This window comes from Rhinolophus sinicus, chromosome 10, assembly GCF_057876585.1.
Source record: "Rhinolophus sinicus isolate RSI-liver-muscle chromosome 10, RSI-T2T, whole genome shotgun sequence".
In the NCBI taxonomy this organism is placed as follows: domain Eukaryota; kingdom Metazoa; phylum Chordata; class Mammalia; order Chiroptera; family Rhinolophidae; genus Rhinolophus; species Rhinolophus sinicus.
Genome location: NC_142510.1, coordinates 7,522,974 through 7,543,677, shown reverse-complemented (window position 1 = coordinate 7,543,677; position 20,704 = coordinate 7,522,974). Strand labels below are relative to the sequence as shown.

The 20,704-nt window shown below is 40.3% G+C and overlaps 1 protein-coding gene across 3 annotated transcripts in view; it reads right to left on the bottom strand.

Annotated features, from left to right (window-relative positions):
- Positions 1-283: 283 nt before the first annotated feature.
- Positions 284-20,704, bottom strand: part of ZC3H7A (zinc finger CCCH-type containing 7A) — a 32,730-nt gene continuing 12,309 nt past the window's right edge. For all 3 annotated transcript variants that reach the window (XM_074322858.2, XM_074322859.2, XM_019715159.3), the window contains exons 4-23: positions 19,214-19,411; positions 17,858-18,016; positions 17,555-17,635; positions 17,423-17,461; positions 16,728-16,761; positions 15,986-16,263; positions 15,242-15,446; positions 14,096-14,160; positions 13,072-13,258; positions 12,118-12,279; positions 11,247-11,443; positions 10,850-10,950; positions 10,212-10,393; positions 9,722-9,798; positions 8,975-9,108; positions 8,460-8,565; positions 5,560-5,668; positions 3,913-4,046; positions 2,143-2,306; positions 284-1,199 (exon numbers count right to left, since the gene is read on the bottom strand). In XM_074322858.2, coding sequence (XP_074178959.1) covers positions 1,010-1,199; positions 2,143-2,306; positions 3,913-4,046; positions 5,560-5,668; positions 8,460-8,565; positions 8,975-9,108; positions 9,722-9,798; positions 10,212-10,393; positions 10,850-10,950; positions 11,247-11,443; positions 12,118-12,279; positions 13,072-13,258; positions 14,096-14,160; positions 15,242-15,446; positions 15,986-16,263; positions 16,728-16,761; positions 17,423-17,461; positions 17,555-17,635; positions 17,858-18,016; positions 19,214-19,411 — 2,802 coding nt within the window. In that variant the 3' untranslated portion in view covers positions 284-1,009. The remainder of the gene's footprint in view (positions 1,200-2,142; positions 2,307-3,912; positions 4,047-5,559; positions 5,669-8,459; positions 8,566-8,974; positions 9,109-9,721; positions 9,799-10,211; positions 10,394-10,849; positions 10,951-11,246; positions 11,444-12,117; positions 12,280-13,071; positions 13,259-14,095; positions 14,161-15,241; positions 15,447-15,985; positions 16,264-16,727; positions 16,762-17,422; positions 17,462-17,554; positions 17,636-17,857; positions 18,017-19,213; positions 19,412-20,704) is intronic.

Below are 20,704 nucleotides of genomic sequence, written 5' to 3'. Positions count from 1 at the left end.
ACAGCCCTAGTCTTAGCTGACTATGTGTCTCCTTGCTAACTATTCATCTGAAGAAACACAGAAGAGTGCCTAGAGGAAGTACCACATCAGTCAACAAGAAAAGACTCTTACTAACCTAAATCCAGGAGAGTGGGACAGAGTACAAGTTGCTTTCTTGTCCCTTTAATTTGCATTCTGTCACTAATTACTTAAGTCAAAGTGTTATTTAAAAGAATCAAACCTTGTGATTTTAGTACCAGTTTCCACAATTCTTTGGGGGAAAGGACCACATCAAAAAGTGAAAGACAGCTACATATAAAATCTTTATTACAGGCAATATTGGTCCATACACTACACAATACCAACAGTACAAGTTTAATCTTTCAAAATCATCATTTAAACAGCAAAAGACCAAGAAATAAAATTTGAGTCAGCTGATTATTTTTCAAAATATTCTCAATGCACATTATCCTCAGTTCCCTTATTACAGTGAAACATACAAATACAGAAAAATACCCCATTTAACGTATACTGGTGTTAAATGGTTATTTGGCTTAAAATCTGAGTTAAGAAAATCCTTTTTAGCAACCTACATACAGATAAGTAGCAAACTTTATTAAACAAGTTCGTTCCGCTTAAAACGTGTAAAGAATTTCATCCATCATGTGTTCTGATCCTAATAACGAGTATTTAATCTCTCACCATTACGGTTCTTATCTGAAGGACCAAGTCAAGGAGTCGTCCCAGACATAACCTTATCCTCTTCCCCGACACACTTCATCCAAAAGTCTGTTCAACAGATGGCAACCGGGTAGCGGTCACTTTGCCATTTGATGCCAATGGTGCCATGAGAGCATGGCCAGACCCGTTCAACAGCCCGTTTTCCTACCTACTGTGGGTTGCTGCTCAGGAGGGAGGAGAGACGCCAATACAAGCAGAAAACCTGCAGTTCCTCTGCTACGTACCTTAGAACACTTTCAATTTTTCTGGTCAATGCTCTGATTAGGTAACATACATAAAAGCCAGCATATTAGTTTAAATCTTTAAACAAAAAACTATATTTTCCAAAGTCATTATCATTTGGGGCAATTAAGTGATCTTTTCTTGCTTTGTTGAGCTTCATCTTTAGGGCGTCTCTTCTTTCTTCCCATTCATGAAGTTCAGCGTTTCCATGTGCAAATTTACAGCTGCTCCCTTCTGTGCAGGTACCGTTCATATACCTGTTAGGACAAGTTAGCTTGGTAAGTGCCCACAAATTGTTTATAAAAATCGTAAAAATGTACACTTCACTAGCTTTACAATTTGCTTAAAACTCTTAGTTCAAAATCTTCCATCTAGAAAAATGGGTATTTTACAGACTTGACATCCACACTAAGTTGGTACTTTAAGCTCTTCAAATGTATTTAATGAAAACTAACTTCTATTGCTACAATTCAAATATTTTCTCAAACAAAAGGTATTTTTAGGTAAACTGATTAAAATTACCTTTTCTTGATTTTGTGATTTAATTAAAAAAATGAACTTCTCATTAAAAATAAAAAAGAAGAAAAAGAAAAATACTGTTTGATGGGGGAATTCTTCCTGATATAGTGAAAATAAATCAGAATTGACATTAAGGAAATAGTTGTAGCCTCCCATAGTTTTAAGTAGCAAATGGATCTAAATTTGGAAATTAATGTAAACAGTGATTTAACAAAATGAGGAGCAATTCAAAATTATCTAGTTTTCCATTGAAAAAGTTTCTAAGTAAACTTAAACAAAGGAGTGATACTAACATTTTCCCTTGACCTGAGTAAGTTCTAGATTTACACTTGAAATATTCAAAGGCAGTTTCAAAACTGACGAACATCTACAAGAAACACTGTGGTGAAGGGTTAGACAATCATGGCCGGGAACTCAGAGATGAGCTAGGCAAACTCGAATGAACACACTTCTGTATTCGGTCATCTTAAGACACTGCAAACCGGTACCGGCAGTCTAGTAAATCTTTTCATATTAACATAGAAGAGTGAAGAAATGTTCAAAGGCAACTGGAGCTTTGAGCCCACATCTAAGCTGCCAGTATCAGAAGACTTCATCACCCAGATGTGCTGTCTACTAACATAACATCAAGGTTACGTGAGACCAGCAGCCTCCGTGTGGGAATGGAAGGAACCTACGTACCTATCACAAATACTGAAATAGCCTGTTGGGAAGCGGTGCTGCCAGCAGTACTGGTCGTCTTCAGTGTGGAAAACCTTCTCTTTGTGCTTCTCTGAGGAAATGTGGCCTTGCCACTGCTTCTCACTGTTACAGTTCTTCCCGCACATCCAGCAGTGAAAGTCCACCTACGGAGTACGACAGACATACGTCCCGTCAGCAGGGGTTGTCTGTGGGACCCTCACACACCTTCAGCGCATCAGGCTGACTAGAAACCACCCAACCGAAGACCCACTCTGTTTTCAGGGAGCAGGTCTACAGGGGGAGCCGGGCAAGAACACAAATCTCAAAGTCAGAAAGAGAACCGAGGCAAGGACGCCGACACTGGGAGGCATGCCAGAACACAGGCAGCAGAGCACAGGCAATGCATTCAGCCAGGTGTCCAGGAAGTCTCCAGAAGGAGGCGGCAGGAGCTGGTGTGCAAACAAGGATGTTTGCTGGGAGGACCAGGAGCCGGCTCAAACAAGGATTCTGGGAAGCAGTGACACCATGAGGGAAAAAGCAGAGGACACCAAAGCCCAAGGCTCGCCAAGTGCAGAGGGGCGGACGAGCAGTGCTACGTTCAGTGCATGTGAACAGACCCCTACTACGTATGGACCGGGACTTGTGCCAGGTGCCAGAGAAGTGCCCAGAGGGGAGACGCTGGCCCTGGAGCACAGACCCAGAGAAGCACTCTGTTATGGTGGGGGGTAAATGCTAAGTGTCTGAGTTGTATTTCCCAAATGCCCCATGTAAAAGTCATTGCAGCACTGGGTAAGAATAGATTCTGGAGACTTCCCATGAGATTCTGACTCAATATGTCTGGGACACAGACGAGAATCTATCTTCTTAAACACCCCAGGTAGACCTCATGACCCAGCAAGTGTGGGTGATGCTGCTCTGGGAACCCAAGGAGGACCTAAGAAAAGGTGGCAAGGAAATCAGAGCTGAGCCTTGGCAGAGGGGGGCAGAGTTCAGAGGGCACATCACAAGCACAGACACAGGGCAAGGCCAGGCCACAGACGTGACCTAGATTCAACTGAATCAGTCAGTATGGAGAGGTGCCAAACAATGAAACAAGAAACAACTAGCAGAATAATGCATACATACCTAAGTCAATTTAAAAAACATGCCAGGCAGAACAACAGATTAGGAATAAATGTCAAAGATGTGTAAACATGGCCTGGAAAAATACACACTGGACCTGGTCCCTCTGGGAAGGGGGACAAATGGGGTTCCATTTCATATGTAAACATTTACAGAAGCAAATACAACTAACAACATCAGTTCACTTGGGATGGTGGGCTCAAAATAGTCATGATATTATCCTTACTTTTCTGAAAATTGTAAAAGGGGGAGGGGAGCCCACCTTTCCAGAGCCCTTTCTGTGGCCTAGCAGTGGGGTGCGCGTCCAGACTCACACTTCACTTCTCCATCATAACAACCCCCCTCGCAGAGAGAGCATTAACAACCTGCTCAGGTTCACACGCTACTAAGAAAGGAACCAGGACTTAAGATTTCAACTTCTCTGGCTCTAAAGTCAGAAAACGGATCAAGGGAAGGACTGTAGAATGAAGAGACTTGAGCTAAGAGCAGAGAACCCCTGGAAAAAGAAGCTGAAGATACCGGAAGATGGCAGGGAGTGGTGAGTGATGGAGCCAGGTTCTAGAGAAGGCGGGAGAAAAAAGCAATGCTCCATCTATGGCTCGGAGGCAAAGGAGAGGTGAAACCAACCAACCAACCAACGGTACTTACACTAACTTCCGCATAGTCTGTCGGCATGTGAATTTGTTTTCCATTTTCCTTGCAGGACTGACTGGCTACATCATCACTTTTTTCATTTATTTGACTCTTTAGCCAGAGTTCATAAAACTGCTCCATATCTTGTACTAAAGAAAAATGAATCACTTTCAGGGGCAAAGATTTAAGTAGACACCATTTAAATCCATGCAAGATCATGCACACTTTTTGTATAAGTCAGTCTACGTTTTAAAAAAAGAGTGAGAGGGCTGAATGGAGACATTATATTAGACACAGAGAGATGGTCCACCATCCAAGCAGCAGGTGAACTCCCCTGGGTAAGAATCAAGTTCAGGACTGTTAGACCACAAATATTAGGTTTCAAGACTAATTAACTCCTCTCTACATCTGTAAGACACTTTGGGGGTGTTTACAATTCAGAAACCATTGTGAAGGTACCACTGGAAAAAAAAAAGGCCTCAGCACGGCTTCCTCGTACCCACGCTGAACACTCGTTACCACTGCCATCACCACACAAGTGTGTACTCGGCTGGAGGGAGCCTGGAGCTGACACGCTCCTCACTGTTTACTGAGAAAGAGGAGCACATGCTACTTTTGGGACCAAGATTCTGACCCTGATGGGAGTCCGTCAGTCAAGCCACAGTCCCAGGGGCCCGACAGGCTGGGGTGCAATTACAATACAACCATGACCAGGTCCTGGGCAGCGGCTGCAAGCTGCTTCCTATGGTGAGAACAGGCATATTCCACCTTATACCGTCAAGTGCTAAGACCAGCTTTCTCAGTCTCAGCACTACTGACACTCTGGGCTGGGTAATCCTTTGCTGTTGGGGGCCGTCCTGTGCATCACAGGCTGTTTAACACCTCTGGACTCAACCCACTAGATGCCAGTAGCACAGTCCCAAAAGTCATGACAACAAAACTGTCTCCAGGGGGAGAGGGGTATGTATGGCCAAATTCACCCCCAGCTGCTGTATGTCCCTACTCCAGGCAAGACAGCGAGGAAGACTCGTGTCCACACAAGTCACTGAATTTTGACATGGTTGAGACATAGCAGGTGACATGCTCAAATCCGACTGGTTCTTGTAATTCACAGATGGCAGATCTTAAGCAGTAGGTAACCTTCCATCAGTTAAGATTAAGGAACAATGATCCTTGGAGTAAAACATTTTCTGGTCAAAAGCAAAAGGTCGTCTGAGGCTCCTTCCAAAGACTCCCACAATGAACTAGCAGTTAGTTTGACCAAGGTAAACCTTCTCTCCTGGGGCCTTTGAATCTGGGCTGTCCTACTGTAAGGCCTTCTTGAAGAAGCCTCCAGTTCTAACCTGATTAATTCCCAGCGTGACTATTCACAACAGGAGACGAGCTGACATAAGCGGTCACGGAAGGGTTAACAGCCCCCGACCACTACTCAGGCCCACATCTCCCACATCACAGGACGCAGATCCACAGATGTGAATCCAGGTCAGAGCTAAACAAACACAGCAGATGCCACCTTCTGCTCCACTGATTAAATGGTACAACTGTTTAGGACGCAAACTGCTTTCTGTGCTCACGGTAAGCTGGCGTGTTTTCAGAGGAAAGTAACTTTCAGGCAAGCTAGGTTTCACGGATATCAAGGCCACAGGTAAAACACCAACTTACTCCCGTTCTCCTTCATGTACGTCCACACTTTTCGTTCCTCAGGACTGTGAGCAAAAGAACAGTTTCCAACATATTGACATTTTTTCCCAGAAGCAATATGATTGCACAGCTGTATAAAAAAAAATGAATGTAAGACAGAGCACACTTAGTCAAACTGCCTGTTTTACATGTAGGCAAAATAAGCATCATTATTGTCCATGCTAATGCTGAGTAATATAATTTTTAACTAAGATTAATTTGATTCTATTCAAATTGACTATAAGCCCAAAATACAGGAGACGATATTAACATTAAGCTTTCTAGCTCAAAATTTTTCAGAAGAAAATTTCCAACGGAAAGAATGAATTAGAATATGGGACGTTTTCTTACAATGTCTACAAACTCACTTATTCAGAGTATCTGCTTTTAACAAAGCAAAACATTTTATCTCCGAGTGCAAATCTCTGGCCCTCTCAGTCTGACAGCGCCTACTGTCGCCTGCCTACCACCCAGGATGCCTCCTTGCCAGCGCCTGGGAAGTGGTAAAGAACCTACAGATGACTCTAACGGTACTAAGCAGCGTCGGGAAAAACTCAGACATTTAGCTTCCTTATAACCGATACTGGCGGCGAACCTCAGTCATCACTCACCACATGTGTATTTTCTGAAGACAATATTACACTAACCAGGCCACCCAGTTACACAGCATTCAAATAATGCCTCTTCTGGTTATCTGCATTTTTATTTCACAAAGTAAATACAGTGATACTGGTAGGAAAATCAAGTGACAGCAATCAGAACGCAGGGTTCCCTAGGAACCTTGACTGAAGAACTAAGAAAACCTCCAGCACCAAAAGAGCTCATTCTTAAATACTAATATCAATACACTTGTCATTATAGAGCACAAATCCCAGGACGATTAACTGTTAGCTTATCTTTGTTTGTGTTTCAACAGGAGCTGGCCCTATATATTAGCTTGCATGGTATTAGATGCTTAACATTGGTTTTTGCTAAAACTCTAAAACAGCGAGCCCTAAACACGGTACGTTTTCTCCATGGGACCAAGGTCAATGACCTCCCTCAGGGTCTTCTGTATAAAGTCAGAAGTCAGGAAAACATCCTGCAACCGGCTTTACTGTGTCCTCATCCCAGGCAAACCCCAGGAAGTACTTAGTCAGGCGTTCCTAGGAAAACGTTGACCATAGTCTTTCAAGTTCAGTGATAAGGAGCAGGGAGAAGAGAAGAGAGGAGAAGGCCGGCCACTGCTGGGTTTTGACATAACACCATCTCGTGTCATCTGCCCTGGGATGTAATCACTCCCATTTACAGGTGAGCAAACTGATGCTGCAGAACTTGACTAGGGCCCTTCGGGCAGACTCTGAAGCCCATGCTCTTTCCACCTCACCACACTGTCTGTCTACACACATACAAACACAGAGTAGTATTTCTTCTTTTAGCAAAAAGACCCCTTAGCAATACCTAGTATGAGAGTAAAGGAAACAAGCCAGTGTAACAGCACACAGCAGGACACCACGTCCGTCCCACGGCAGGACACCACGTCCGTCCCACGGCAGGACACCACGTCCGTCCCACGGCAGGACACCACGTCGGTCCCACGGCAGGACACCACGTCCGTCCCACGGCAGGACACCACGTCCGTCCCACGGCAGGACACCACGTCCGTCCCACGGCAGGACACCACGTCCGTCCCATGGCAGGACACCACGTCCGTCCCACGGCAGGATACCACGTCCATCCCACAGCAGTCCTAGGCACCTGCCTCCTGAGCTAAAATTGTTCTGTCATCTTTGTTTTAACAAAATATGAAGGAATATACCCTTAATCTCCGCCACCCTGTAAAGCAGAAGACATCAATGGTTCCACTCAGCCTTCTTCTCCTCCTACATAACCCACTGATTAAATCACCCAAATCTATGAGTCTGAAACCACTGTAGATGAAACAAAGACACACCGCGTCCTTCCAAGACTGACCTTGTAACCTGTGTAAGTTTTACAAAACGCAAGGTGCACTTGGCCATGGAAATTAACCTGCCTCTTCCTCTTCCTCAACTATTCCTGGCAAGTCAGAGAGGGAGGCTTCCTTTACAAGGGAACTCTGCAATCCATGTGACTGGCGTCTCTGGGCAAAATGTTCTCTCCATATTTCCTCCACTGGGAGGGAGTTTACTCCTTGTCAGTGCTCTGATGTCCGTCTCCATTAACGCACACAGTGAAATCCCTCCAGACTCTCTCCAGACCCTCTCTCTCCTGAAGAGGCAAGTCCAGAGCCAGCTCAAGGGGTTTGCTCGGACAGTCAGCTTCCAGACCACGTAAGGCACCGGGGTGCAGTACTAAGGTGAAACTCGCCACCTCGTAAATGAAATACTATCCTAACTTGAAGCGGGTCTGGCACTTTCAAAGGGTTTTTGAGGAACAGGTTCCTCTAACACAGAGCATGTTTCCTTTGTGTTACTTTTAGAAGGTTCCGTAAAGTGGGGTATGTTTTAGCTGGTCTCCATTGCTCCAGTGGAAGAAAGAGACATGATAAAAACATCTCATGCACAGACGCATAATAACACAGAAGGGTTTGTCAGCAAAGCGGAGGAATCAAATTTAAGTAAGTTTCCCTTCCGATCCCTCCCAAAAGTAATTCATCCGAAAAGTAAGTTGAAGCATGCCCATAAGTGTTTTTCGATTCTCGATTTACTTTTTTCCAGATAACTCACAAAATCCCAATCCACCTGAAAACTGTCTCAGAACCATACACCTACTGAAGGGAAAGCAAAAAGAGAGGACCATTTACATTTCATTATGACGACGAGCATTAAAGGGCGCCAGTTTCAATCGGAATTACTACTACTTTCTAATGATTTGAAATACCTAATTTTAAAAAAAAAGTGGCTTAAAAATTACGTATGTACATCAAACTGTAAAGGCATTTGTTTCTTTGTGGGGAGAGGACGGATGTTCCTCCACTTCTTATGTTCAACAGACATCACTCTCATCGCACGACGATCTTTGGTCCACCTAAGAAAAATGGAGTTCAGAAAGAACAAAGACACACTGGCAAAAGGCAGCATATAAAGGGACAGGTATGAAGTTTGTACCCAAAGGACCAGAGGTGTTTTTTTTCCTCAACCCTTCTAAAAGAAATACCTTAAGATTCTGTCATTTCATTTCCTGTTGATATTTGTAAACAAACATTCCCTATGAATCCTTGACAAAAAACTGATACAATACAGGAAAAATACTATTGAATTTCGTTGAATTCTTAGTTGCTAGAGCCTAAAAATCTCTTCCCGTTTGCTTTGCAATTACTCCTAAATTGTCTACTTGCTTGCTTCAAAGTCCTAACCTTTTTCTCACATGTATGGTTTTATGCTTATAAAACAGATCATTAAAAAGTAGGCATTGTTTCCACACACACACTACTTACGAATGCCTTGCCTTCGCACTACAATATTTTCTGTTTTTGTCTGGTTCGATGACTTGCCCATTTCTCAGACACTGAGCACACACAAATTTTATCTTCATATTCAGAGATCCAGGCATCATTTGATTGCCAAGTACCTTAAACAACGAAAAGATCAGTTTTGATTTTAACACAAAACCAGTTTCTTATAAAATACTGAATCGCTATGCATTTTTTTTCATAATAGCACACCATTTCTTTTTGTCTGGTTTGATGATCTGACCATTATATATATGATCTCATAACTAAATCTCCAATTCTCCACCCAAGTGTAAGAAAATAAAAGCAGATTACAAACGCCAAACCTCAGTTTATAAAAGTGGGCTTTGGAGTCAATGACTGGAATATTTGGCGGTGGAGGGGGGGACGGTGGTTAGTGGATAGAGCACTTTTGCCTGGTGAGAAGCAAAACTGCAAACACAATCGATCTCCCTTACGCCCACAATTCCCAGAACCCAATTGTTCTTCCAATTAAGCTGAATAGGAAAAGTGTGTCCTATACTCTTGGCAGGTATTATGGGATGACTAATTGTTTTTTTACGATGATTAACTAAAATTCAGAAAACTTTTTTTCACGTTAAGAATTCCTCATCTCAATAAACATTAAGAAAATAACTGGACTGCAAGTGTGACCTGCCTCTGCCAACAACTAACATCCATTAGGCCATTCCGGAAAGATCCCAAATGCAGAAAGTACACAAGAGAAAATACCTGAGCTCCAGGTATGTTTGCTTCCAATTTTTGCCAATATCGTTTAGATTCTTGAGCAATTGCATCGTGTGAGATACCTGGGAAATGTACAAGCCTTCATTTAGGTTCTCTACATAGTAACAGTCCACCAAGCAGGTCCCAGACTCAATTCCCTAATTATCCCCATGCAGTGGAGTCTACTGCCAAGGAGGAATGAATATCACATGACTCATTTTCACAATGGACTATTTTCAAATAGAGCTCTCAGTGCCTCTGGAGGAATCTTTCTTCCTCACAAAACCATAGTACCTGCATAAACTTGTACTGGCAATTAAGTACATGAGACCATACTCAAAATAGGCCGCCCTAAAAATGAGAAGTAACTGCACAGTTTAAAGCTCAGGGCAAAACCAACAGGGCTGCCACATCAGGGTGATGGAGAAGGGTCTCCGAGACGGTCTCATCAAACCTGACTGCTCCTGAGACATTTCCCAGTCATGTACACACCTACCTGTTTCATTTTGCAATATCCAGACTTTCAATTCTACAAGACTGTGAGCATAAAAGCACTCATCTTCCCTTAAACAGCCATATCGAACCTCATGTCGACATAAATCAAGCTGACAGTGAACATGAAAAGAACGTATTTTGGAGTATTTTACTGTTGTTTCTCGCAAAATGTGGACAAGGCACCTAAGATGAAAATGGAATGCCATTTTAATAAGTGTTCTGCCATAAGTTAAATATACACATACATATAAAGACACAGCTATAGATACATAGGTATAGATATAGATAAATGTGAGGTCCTAAACTCAACATACATTTTAAGTCTTTATCAGAAAAAATACATCATTGTATGCGACTGCTGGGGAAGTGGGAGGATAATTATACGTTAAGCCATAAAACACCTCAATCGATGCCATGAGAAACTAAAAATCAATAATGCTTTTCTGTATTAAATAATCAATTTAATAATTCATCAAAAAATTCCCAGCCAAATCCACTAACAGACATTTTAAAATAGCCATCATCTTTCAAAACAACCAAAGCGGGGGGGGTTGCCTGGGGAGATACGAGTCTGGTTTAATTCGGAGCTAAGAAAACCATCTATTTTGTCACTATAAAAATTAGAAACTACCAACGTACTTATTGTCTTCAAACTCATGCTTTGTAACTGGGTGAGAACAAGAAGTAGAATTATCTTTATTTCTTTTACTGATCATTCTAGGCTTATGATCGAAACATTTCTGGAATAGACAGAAAAGAAAAATCATCACAAAACATAATACAAAACATAACTTTTGTATCCCAAATACTTCTTAGTTTCAATGTCACTACATACCTATACATTATATACTTATACCAATCAATATGCATCATGAAGTCTTAATATTCTTGTGGATATAAACGGGAGCTACCATTGCAGAGTGAATGCTTGCTTTATCATATGGCAGGACCTGTGCTAAGTACTCTATACTTCTGGCCTCGCAAGTCAGAAGCTATTACCACTTTTACAGCAGAAAATAAGGTTTGGAGACAGCACCTCACAAAGGAATATAAATTCTCCAAGATGCTCTTGCAGAAGTTTGGATATGGTAAGGTTGACCTTTCCACTGCCACCAAAGAAAGCCTCTCTACTGAACGCCCCTTTTCGCTCCAGCGTCCAGACGTCTATCTCTTCTTGGCAATAAGCAAATGTGCAGTGGCCTGAATATCTACATTCCTCCTCAGCAGCAACATCTAGAAAGACAGGGAATTAAAGGCCGTTTTTAACATGGGCCATTGTTTTTTCAAAGCCAGTGAATATTATACAGGTTTAGGGTATCATTTGGCATTTTATAACAATGCATGGAGAGCTTCAAACAATGATACGTGTATTATCATCCAGGGATGGTATTAACTCTTAAAAGAAAGAAAAACAAAAACAAAACCCAGTACCACACATATAAAATTTGTTTTATCCACACAGGGAAAAAAAGTCTTAATACTCTCACGTATTCAACCTAAGTTTAAAAAAATCCCTTAGGAACATTTGAAGTTCGTTCAGATGAAGTAGCCTAACAAAATAAAAATATTAAGTTCTCTCCAAAGCATCTTAAAAGAGCAACATTTTCCAAGCCTTATAGTTCAGTGTTCTGATTCTATTAAAACCAAATCAGAGAACTTAAAATCTGAGAGTTTCTGTTTAAACCCTGGTCAAAGCCCTGATTCCATAAATAACTATACCCTACACAAGAAGTTAAAAACAAAGGTGAAAATAACATTAAAAAATCCTAATGTCTCAACCCAAGAAACTTGCTATTAACTCTATCTAAACATCTTTAGTATCAGTAGTTCTGGAACTATTGTAATAAATGCAGCACGTCATTTATCAGTTACGTAATGGACACCAATTAAGAAATTATAGTACGTACCTTTACATATATAATAAGGTCCTTCATAATTTGTTTTTGTTGGTCTTGGCCGTATTTTTTTCCATGATTTATCTTCAACATTCTTTATCCTACCAATTAAAATATCTTTCTTACATTTATGATCTATATTAGGGTTGTAAGTGAAATCCATTAACTTAGGGCCTGAAAAAGATGTAAAAAGGATTGCTCATATGCACAAAAAGTATCATTTCATTTACAGGCACATTTATAAGCAGATGTGAGCAGATGGATATTGATTACGAAACCCACAAAAATCTCATTTTCATGACCCCAAAGTGTAAACAAGCTACCAAAGCAATTTTTGCCTTTTATGCTGTTTGCTTTTATAGAAACACAAACTTCTACATCAGTTTCCCCAAAACATTCCCTTATTTAACTATTAGGATAGGAATTCTGATGGCTTATCAAGGTAAAGAACACTATTAAATATACAACCAAGAAAGAAAATGAATTGGGGGATAAATTGTATTTCAGCTGAGAATAAATTCCGAATAAACTGTGTTTCTACCACTTGACGTAAGGGTAAAGATAGGAAACCAACCAACAGAAAGTACTTTAATTTTCACAAACATTATATCATATACTGGTCTTACAATGCTTTTTTCTAGTTCTTGCTCTATTTGAAAATGACTATGTTCTTAGACATATACTTAGAACATAAAAAATTTCATGAAAATCTCAATAAACTTTCAAAATCAGGTAAACATTCTATTCTATATAACTCGACAAATAAAAGTTATCAGATAAGAGCAGAGACTTATCCCTTAAGACTCCACAAGCCCCAAATTAATAATTATGGCTTCTTTAGAAAGAACTCAAATAGGGACTGAAAAGTCACAACAGCTGGTGTTTGCCACATGTATTTACAAATTCCTAAGAACTCTCACGTTATTAGCTAGTTCAATACTGTCTGCTGCTTTGTTTGGTCCTGACCTGATTTTACAAAACAGATTTGGCAAGCTTGTCTCAATTCATGGGTTCCTTCAAGGGGATGTCGTGGGGTCACTGATGAAGGTGGTTTTGTAACCGCACTTCCAAAAAAGTTTCCAAAGTCATTCCTAGGGTGACTTGAAATTCCCAAGAAATTCTCAGAAGCAAACAAACTGCCCGGTCCATTCATCTGCAAGAAGAATCAAAAGACAAAAAACAAAAAACGGCGAACAAATATTGCACTATCACTAAAGAAGGAAACAAATTCTTCTGAAAATAAGACGTTCTTCACAGACTGAAGTCGCAACTATTCTATCCTCATGAGCTTCTATTTAAAAACTGTTTCTTTCTATATTTTCCTTTCTTTGGGTCTCTAGGCCCCTCCCCCATTTTTCCTGATTCTTCATGAGTTGTTCAAAGTAATAGATAAGTGTTCTGCTCCATAAAAAACACATTTTATATGCCCTGATCTCATACAGTTGACCCTTGAACAACGTGGGGGTTTGGGGCACTGACCCCCACACGGTCGAAAATCTGAATATAACTTGACACCCCAAAGACTTCTGTTGTCCCTCAGTATCCGTGGGGGATTGGTCCCAGGAACCCGCGGATACCCAAGTCCCCCTGTACAGAACGACATAGATCAGTGCCAACAGTCGGCCATCCGCCACCTGAGACTCCCAACCTCAGATTGGAAATCGTACAGATATTTATTGAAAAAAAATTTGCATGTAAGTGGACCCTCGAAGTTCAAACCCGTGTGGTTCAAGGGTCAACTGCATTCCCTCATTTTGTTTAAGCTGCGCTAAAGCCTCTTATGCTGTCCGTGATAGCGATTAATTTGTTATGACATCCAGTCTTAAGCACAGAGCATTTATTACAGGATGTTCCAGAAGAGTCTTATTTTAACACTGTCTCTCACGGCACACACAGAATTTCAGGGAGAATGTCATGTTCATTCAAAATTAAGCAAAAGACCTATTTTCAATTTAAGTGATGTATTTACAAAAGAGGAAGTGGCACTTACAAGTAAAAGGGAAGAATTACTGTTGTTAAGCGATGTTCCCTCTCTAGGAGTTGAGGTGGGCAGATCTAAAATAATAAAAAAACTTCAACAGACCTTTTCATTCTAGTCACGTAATAAGAACATCAGGGCTTAGTAGCTGACTAAGGCTTCCCCACATTATTTATTTTTCCATCCCAATTCCTAGGAGTTTTCTTGCTCATGAGTGACACTTCAAAGAAGGCTATGGAGTTTGTCCTTTCCTCTAGAAACCAAGGGCATAAAAAAACCCTTAGACAAAAAAATATAAGTAAAAAGCTATTTTCAGAGATAGAAGCTAAGGCAGGACCTACCAAATGAGACCGTTTAAAAGACTAAGGAAATCATTCATATTCAAAATGGGAAGAGCGTCTCCTTTTGAAAATATGAAGCAGGAACTCACCATAACATTAATAAAATTAGTAAGGTTCAATTACTTTCTTAATCTACCACTCAATTATTTGCTCTCTGCCCTTTGGTCTCCCACAAATTTCAGTTTCTTCAGTTGTCAATCTTTAAATCAATCATTTTGATTTTTGTCCCTTTAACTATGCAACAATGCCTCAGAAATACGAACATTTTTTTATTATTGTTGAAAGTATATATTAAACCGAGGATTACAGAAACAGGAGTCAGACCCAAAACTCCACAATTCCTTGTAAAAGTTAAGGCATAGCTCACAGAGCTGAATGGATGCAGCCTATAATAGACAGATCTAATTGTTATCATTCTGAACACTGATCTTAATTAGTCTTCAGTAAGTATTTGCCTAGTTCAGAACTTAAAAGGGTAAACTGTCTTGAAGCTCCTTTAAGATGAGGTATCCCTTTCTTGGAAAAAATGTTTAAAGTCATTCACCCCCCAAAACACAGACACCCAGCTCAACAAACTGGCCTATAAAAAACCAGTGTCATCTACGTGCCTATTCTCACTGCTCTGCTTCGTGATCTCCAGAATGGTATGGTCAAGTCCAGGTGAATTTAAAACTGAAGGTTTCGTTTTGATATTTTCAGCTACAATGAAAATAATTCAAGCGCTGACTACCCAGAGTTAGTGAAATAACTGCCCAACACAAATTGTCATTTTTAGAAAATTAACTGCAATTGTTTATACAAATAGTTCCATTCTTACCTCGCTTGGATTCACTCATTGAAAATGAATTTAAAGAAGAACAGAAATCTTCTAAGGATGAGGTCAAAGGTGGATACAAGTCTGAGAAGGATGGTGAAGGAGCATAGCTCGCACCAATAGGCAAGGTGCCCAACAGAGACGCCGAGAAGGGCACATTCGGGGTGACACTGGCTGTCGGAAGGGGTCCTCTGACTAAAGCTGACGGCTAGAAAGGAAAAAAGATTTGATGACAATGCATAAGCTCAGTTCCAAGTTGGCCGAGCTGCTTTTAATATCAAAACGAATACAAAAACAAAAACTATACTCGGTAATTATGTTACATAACAAAGTTGAAATTAAAAACAAGACTCAGTAGAGGAACCGAAGCTACAGAGCTTATTTCTTTTCAAGCCCACGTTTTAAAAAGGCTCAAGGACTGAGAAGTCCTTAGTCTATAAAACTTATTTTTTCTTATTAAATATCAAATACCTATTCTTTGTCCAAATGTTAAATTTGCCCTTTCCATCCATGTGACTCCAATAGGAATTGAAGGAAAACTGGCTAATTATTAGATAGAAAACTTCTTTTTTTTTAATTTCAAAATGACCAAATTAACCAGGTACTAACAAAGGACAAAAGAAATTTTCAAGTTGAGAAATCCAAAGTTTAGCCTATAGGCAATATTGAAAATATGTAACAAGTTATAATACTTTATTTTTTAAACTAAGCCTGCCTTCGTAAGAAAGGAGTAACACTAAAATTTACCATTTCATTAGTTTCAGGTGCAGAGTCAAGGAGTTCGTCTATGTCATCTCCAAGGACCATATCTCCATCATCTAAAAAAGCTTCCGGCATAGTGAAGGGGATCTTGCCTCCATTGGCCAACACTGTCGATGGCAGGGAGCTCTCTTCCACTTGCAGTGGCAAAATAGAAGTTAAGTGCATAATTGGAACTGAGGCCAGCTCACTTCCAACTTGGTGAGAAAAACTGGATGCGGGTAGAGAAACAACAGGAAGTGCTTCTTGCCTCGGAGTTAATAAATCTGTAACACGGATGGAAATGTACTCACTCATTTTCAGGGTACTTACATAATACTAGTGTTAATAGACAATACTAGAGAAAGTGAAGAGCTAAGTGAAAATGTGAACACTATTATAAAAACAAATAGGTAGATACAATAGTAAAAGCAATTCGAATAAAAGAGTAAAAGTAATTCTAAAAATAACTTGTTTTACCCAGGAGTAGATACATTCACTTGAGAAAACATTTCCTTCTTTCTCAAAATCTCTGGGCCCCTTTTGGGTAGAGATATTAGAGCATGGTAAGGCCACAGCGGGTGTTCAATGACTGCTTACTGACATTATCAATCACTCGCCAGCACATCCAGAAGCACAAAGGTGGTTTTCAAAATTATTCTTGCTTAAATATTAATAACCACATAGTAATCTTATTTGAGAACACCTGAAACTGGCAGTTTTCAGATTCAGATGACATGGAGACACATACCTGGCTCAATATCTTCCACAGAACAGTTTAAAGCCTAGAAATTAAACCAAATAATGAATCATTGTATTTTCAGGATGCTAAGCTATAAAGCAATCTGTAAAACGCACTCTAAGACAGTAATGCAGGTTTCACAGAAATTTGACTCCCTTCCAATTAAGACCCAAAAGAGAAATTGAACATGTAAACCTTCGTAATACGTGGTGTTAAATAATGCTAGTCTATCAGTATCACCACTTGTTTCGTGGGGACCAGTACTTCTCCAAGGAGTAGGAGCATACTGGTTCCAGAGGGACGGGTCTGGCCACCACTCACTCCCCAACTCACAAGGCCCTAGCATCCTAACAGCTCCGAGAAGACTTACCTTTGCAAACACAACAACTTGTTAATTGTGTTAATCCCAATGATTCCCAAAATTAGTATCTGGTCCTGAACCACTTTGTCAAACAAAACTTAACATCTATGAACACTCTGTAAAAAGCTCCATCAGACTTCAGGAAATGCTGGTTAAGAGTAAAAGATGTTACTTAAGTTGCTTATTTTCTTTTTATAGGACAGGAAGTTCTGGCCAATTATGTGTGTGAGGAGTAAAATAAGGTCTCAAAAATAGACACAAAGTAAAAATATTAAAAGCAGACTTGCTAAGGCTTCTATCTTTTCTTCTTTTTTTATGATTCTTACAGAAGTACTAACTTTACCTTGACAGCCCCATCCCCGGGAACTGCTTTTAATGAGAGCTGAAAGAAAACAAAGACGCGAACTTAAAAACAGAACTGCCTCCAAGTTACACAACAAAATGAAAATACCTTATGGAGACAGCTCCGGCTTACCTCGGCTCTAACATATGCTTTTCTTATTTTAAATCCCAATTTCTGAGCTAATTCTTGGGTTAGTTTTATTACATGTTCATCCTGAAAAAGTGAGAACATATGATTAATGGAGGGTTATACTTAACTAACTGTGAAGAAGAGTAAGCAAGACAGTTATATTCTGTCAAGACACTTGCTTTACGAGCAATTAGCCAGGCTGTAGGCTGGCTGGGAAATTTAACTCTTTAAATGCCACATATCCACACAGAAGCAATAATACATGGTCCTGATGTAAATAAATGCACTAAAATACAAATTGCCTACCTGAGGCACTGCTAAGGAGCACTTTGCTACGGCATCATAAGCCTCCTTGTATCTTCCTAAATCGCTCAGAGCCTTCGATTTCCGATACAGAGCTTTGCAGTTACTGGCATTTAAACCGAGGACTTTCTCACAGTCTTCCACGACTTTATCATGGACACCCTGGTGTGGGAGACCAAATACAGTTAGCAATCAAACAACTCATTTCTTGCACTGATGTCTTCCTGTAAATGCCTCAGCCTATTACCCTCCTTTTCAACTCAAAGTGAGCAGTATTATTTTTCTTCTTAAAATCATTTTCATTATGAAATTTCACATACACAAAAGGAGAAAGAATATCACGAATACCCGTGTACCCACCACCCAGAGCAGACAAATGTAAACATCTGGCCACAACGGCCTCTAATCTTCAAGAAATGAAACTTTCTAGACATGGTGGATGCCCACGAGTGTCAGTCTCCTGTCCCAGCCTCTTTCCTTCCTTAGCTACCCCCTTGGCGGAGCTCATTAAAATGTCACATGGGAATGGAGCTTCCAAACAGCTGGGTGACGAGGAACGCATAGTAGAACACAAAATAAATCATCAATGATGCTCATGAATGAAGAACCACGTGACCACGTGGCTACCTTTCTTAACTTCATGGTCAAGTTTTACTGAATGTCCACAGGGAAAGTTACAGGCACATCAAAATACTGCATGTTAAGCTTAGATACGTGAAAGCTTGTGTTAATTCCTTTGAAGGCCAACTACTATTTTGTGCTACAAAAAGCTCCCAAGAGGGTGAACTGAATCTTGACTAAGAAGTGAACCAACGACACAGGTACCTGATACCATGTTTCCCCGAAAATAAGACCAGGTCTTATATTAATTTTTGCTCCATTAGGGCTTATTTTCAGGGATGTCTTATTTTTTTCATGTACGACAATCTACATTTATTCAAATATAGTCATGTCATCTTCTTCTGGAACATCGTCATAATGTACTAAATGTGTCTGTCTGGCTGAGATCTTAACTGGGGCTTATTTTCGGGGTAGGTCTTATTTTCGGAGAACTATGGTACATGCACTGACCCTGTTAATACATCTCTCTCTCTGGGCTGTTTTTTTTTAAATAAGCAACACCCCCCACACAAAGCCATCCGCCAATGGGAATCCCCAAGGACCAGTAACTAAGAAACAAATTACTTTTAAAATCCCTAAACATTTGTCCAAAGCTGTTGAAAGCTTCGGCCACTCTAAAAGCAGTTAATAACATCTCTCTTAAAAACTGAAATCAGAAAATCGACTTTTATTAATGTACTACGTTATTGGAAGCCTTTTTTTCTCACTGGAGACATGGTTTTGAAAACCACAACTCACCATATTAGAATAGCAAGCAATACGATTTATAAGTAGTTTTTCAATGATTTCTTTAGGAATTAAAATTTCTTCAGACTTTGCATAATCAGCTATATTCAAAGCTTCCGTGTACTGGCTTATTGAGTTGTTCCAATCACGTTCCCGATACACGTCATTTCCTTCATTAAAAAGATTTCTCACAAGAGCACGTAAATATACCTTAAAAAAAAAAAAAAAAAAAAGTTACCACTTGAAACCCTTTAAGGAAAAAGTTGGGGTATAAGTAAATTCTAATTTTTGTACCGTTAGAGGAAATAAACGTCAGAGGACAGAATTTGACAGAGCCAATAAGCAATGTCAAAGAAACTGTGAAAGCCAGGCCAAGTCACTGCTGTCCCTGCTAGGGTTTCATCTTGCTTGCTTTTTCAAGAGGAAACTCAACTTTTCATTATTAAGAAAAACGCAGCAAAAGCACCTTGTAAATACTTGTCCACGTCTCCAACTCTGTGCCTGGGATAAATTCCTACAAGTGGAAACTCTAGGTCAAAGAGAATGAGAATTTTAAGGCTTCTGACTAATATTTCCAAATTGCCTTTCAAATAGGCAATAAAAACGAATACTTCTAGTGTTGTCTTTCACAGCAGCCCCACCCACACTGGGCAGGCACACAGCTGTGTGTCCGAACAAAAACTCCACCAACTTCTAGGTGAAAAACAGCATCCTTTCTCATTTGCATGCCTTTGCTTTCCAGCGAGATTGAACCATCTCACGTTTTTATGGACCATTTGTATTTCTCCTTTAATAAGCTGTTTGCTCTGGTCATGTACTGACTGAGGGGGACTGGGATGTTAAACCTTTTTCTTATTGTACAAGCATACACATTCTTTTGGTATGTACAAAGTTTCAAAGATTCCTTCATGATTTCTACCGTTGCTTTAATATTTTAGAAGTCCTTTCTTATCACAAGCTCAGATACGTATTCAAGTCTTCTGTCTCATTTTATGAATTCGGGTCTAAGCTAAGGAAAGCAGTAAAGAAAACTGGACAGATCAACCTTTGACAATTGAGGTAACGTGTGACATGTCACTTAACCTCTCTGGACCACAGCTGCAATTGTAAATCTAAGGATTATAAAATGAATGGATTATTCCAGATGATTTCAGCCATAATACTTTATGACTCTACATCTGTGTGGAGAGAGGGAAGGAAGGAAGAGGGAAGAAGAGAGAGACTGAAATAAAGGAAGAAGGGAGGAGAGGCAGAGAAGTGACGATGGGAAGCATCCAAACCGTGAGAGCCACAAAGCCCCAGGGGAACTCAGTCTGTGGAGATGAGCTGGAGGCCAAGAGCCGGGGAGCTGGGCTTTCTCTCTCACACATACCTCCCTGGCTTTCCTATTACCTCGTCACCCTTTACTGCGGTTAGAACTTCTCTTCTCCTAAATAAAAACAGAATTTACACTGCGCTCTCCTTCTGAACATTCCCACTTACTTTTGGTGAAATGAAAGGGAG